The sequence below is a fragment of the Bison bison genome, unplaced genomic scaffold (genome assembly GCF_000754665.1).
Source record: "Bison bison bison isolate TAMUID 2011002044 unplaced genomic scaffold, Bison_UMD1.0 scf7180017864180, whole genome shotgun sequence".
Taxonomy (NCBI): domain Eukaryota; kingdom Metazoa; phylum Chordata; class Mammalia; order Artiodactyla; family Bovidae; genus Bison; species Bison bison.
In genome coordinates, this window is record NW_011494752.1 from 2,674,985 (window position 1) to 2,677,004 (window position 2,020).

Consider the following 2,020-nt stretch of genomic DNA (forward strand, 5'->3'; position numbering starts at 1 on the left):
CCCTCCCTCCCACCGTCTGCAGCCTACCAGGCAATCTGCCCCAGAGGCAAAGGTCAGGGGGCAGGACGATAGAAGCTGGGGGTGAGGTGGCTCTGAAAGGGGCAGAGATGGGCGTCGCCCCACTTCAGGTCACTCTTCCCACGGTGAAGGTGTTGGGGGCTGCCCTTCAACCTCCCGCAGCCCGCCAGGCCCCCAGAGACCCACTCCACCCCTCCTCCCCAGCAGGCTGGAGGGAGGCAGCCAGTCCGGGAGTGGGGGGAGAAGCCCCAGGGAAGAGCTGAGCCCAGAGAGGACTAAACCGGAGCCAAGTAACAATAACCCCCTGAGCGCCGTTCTGGCCCTCAGGTACACCACCTCACTGCTGGGTATAAACACGCCCAGGTGTGCACCCCAGGCACTTACGGCTCCCGCCAAAGCACAGAGCCCCTCCCTTCCAGAGAAGCCTGAACCCAGACAGGGGACAGCCAACAGAGGAGGTGCCAGGACTCCGGGATTCTCGTGGGCGGCCCTAGTAGGGACAGCCCAGCGCCTGCCCCCATCCCCAGGTGAAAACAGGGAAACAAAAGGACACGCTGGGTTGGGACGGGACACATTCCTCACTTCCAGAGCAGCTCCAGACCCACAAAAAATCAAGCTCAGCCTCCAGAGGACAAACCGTGTTAGGATTACGGGGAGGGGGAACCCTTCCCACCAGATTAACTTCCTCTCTCCGTTCCTGGTGCAGCCAAGTATCCAGGACCAAGGCTACCCTCAGATGGACAGGTGGCCTGCCCCAAGGTCTAAGGGCCGGGTAGGGTGGCCGACGGGTATCTGATGGAGTTGCCCCTTCTTGCAGCACCCCACTGCCAACACCAAAGACACGCAGCGCTCCCCTGACTCCCACCCAGACGACACAAGGGCAAGAGCTGGGGGCAGCAACTGCTGCCCAGGAGGGACTGTCCCCCAGGCTTTGGCAGGGGTGGGATCAGAGGAGGCGGCCCCTCCTCCGAGAAGCAGACAAGCCCACTCTACGACCTTCACCCCACCCTCCTGGATGGCAGAAAGGACCACTCAGCTGTGAAGCTATTGGATTCCAAGCAAGGAGATATAAACTGGGGACAAGGGACTTCACTTCCCCTTCAAGAAGTCGAAGGAGAGAAGAACAAACGTTTCCTGAAAAGAGGAGCCCCCAAAGTTCCTCTGTCGGAACACAACAGAAATAAGCGCCCAGGATTACTTGGGGGGAGTCCAATTGTCCAACAAGGGCACCCGACTTTCAGCAAGAGAGTCAAGGGAAAGTTAAGGGTCAGAGACAAGATCACCTCACCACGTCCCCAGTCCGCACCCCCTAGTAGCAGCGGAAGCCCCACAGTCCGCCCCCACCCCCAGCTCCCACAATAGCAGGGGAAGGCCGATACCTACAGTGGTTTGAGCCATTCCAAAGCGGAGTCCGGAGCGGAGTGGAGTAGGGGCCGGGAGCAGGGAGCCCCTTCTCCGGAAGCAAACAGGCCCGGTTCTGGTTATAAAAATCCACCACCAGGAAGGGATTGGGGGTGGGGGTGAGCCCCCCCACGTCCACACTCTCGTACATCTTCCCCGCGAATACAAGAGGTCCGGGCGGGGAAGTCCTGCGCGCCGCCTCCCTCACTCAGTCGGCGGCGTCATCCAAGAGCTGCTGGGGGCGAGGGGCACGTCCCCCTCGCCCCGACTGGTGACCCGGGCCGGGGGCCACCTTCTGCCCGAAGTCCCGCGTCCAAATCGGCCGGCCGCCCTGCGAGTCCCAGGTGAAAGCAGGCAAGTTGTGTGTACTGGGGGAGGAGGGGAGTCCGCCGACTGCCCTCGGGAACGCCCGGCCGAGGCCCGGGAACTCCGCAGCTTCACCTCGAGGGGGCTCCCGTCGCGAGTCTCATGGTGTCCGAGGCAGCGTCCCGCGGCTCCCCGAGCGCGCCGGCCGGAGGCGGGATCGGCGCGGGGCGGGGGGTGACCGAGCACTTCCTCCTCCCCACCCCGGGGCTCCCGGGCTTCTCCTGGGCGAGGATTC

General features: G+C 63.4%; 1 protein-coding gene across 6 annotated transcripts in view; it reads right to left on the reverse strand.

Annotated features, from left to right (window-relative positions):
- The window catches only part of RARA (retinoic acid receptor, alpha), a 45,050-nt gene that overhangs the window by 12,989 nt on the left and 30,041 nt on the right, over window positions 1–2,020 (reverse strand). The window contains exon 1 of one of the 6 annotated variants that reach the window (XM_010842610.1): window positions 1,402–2,014. The exons of 4 other annotated variants lie outside the window; for them this stretch is intronic. In XM_010842610.1, the coding sequence (XP_010840912.1) occupies window positions 1,402–1,570 (169 nt within the window). In that variant the 5' untranslated portion in view covers window positions 1,571–2,014. Of the gene's footprint in view, window positions 1–1,397; window positions 2,015–2,020 lie in introns of those variants that run through there. One more of the 6 variants, XM_010842611.1, reaches the window with a different exon arrangement.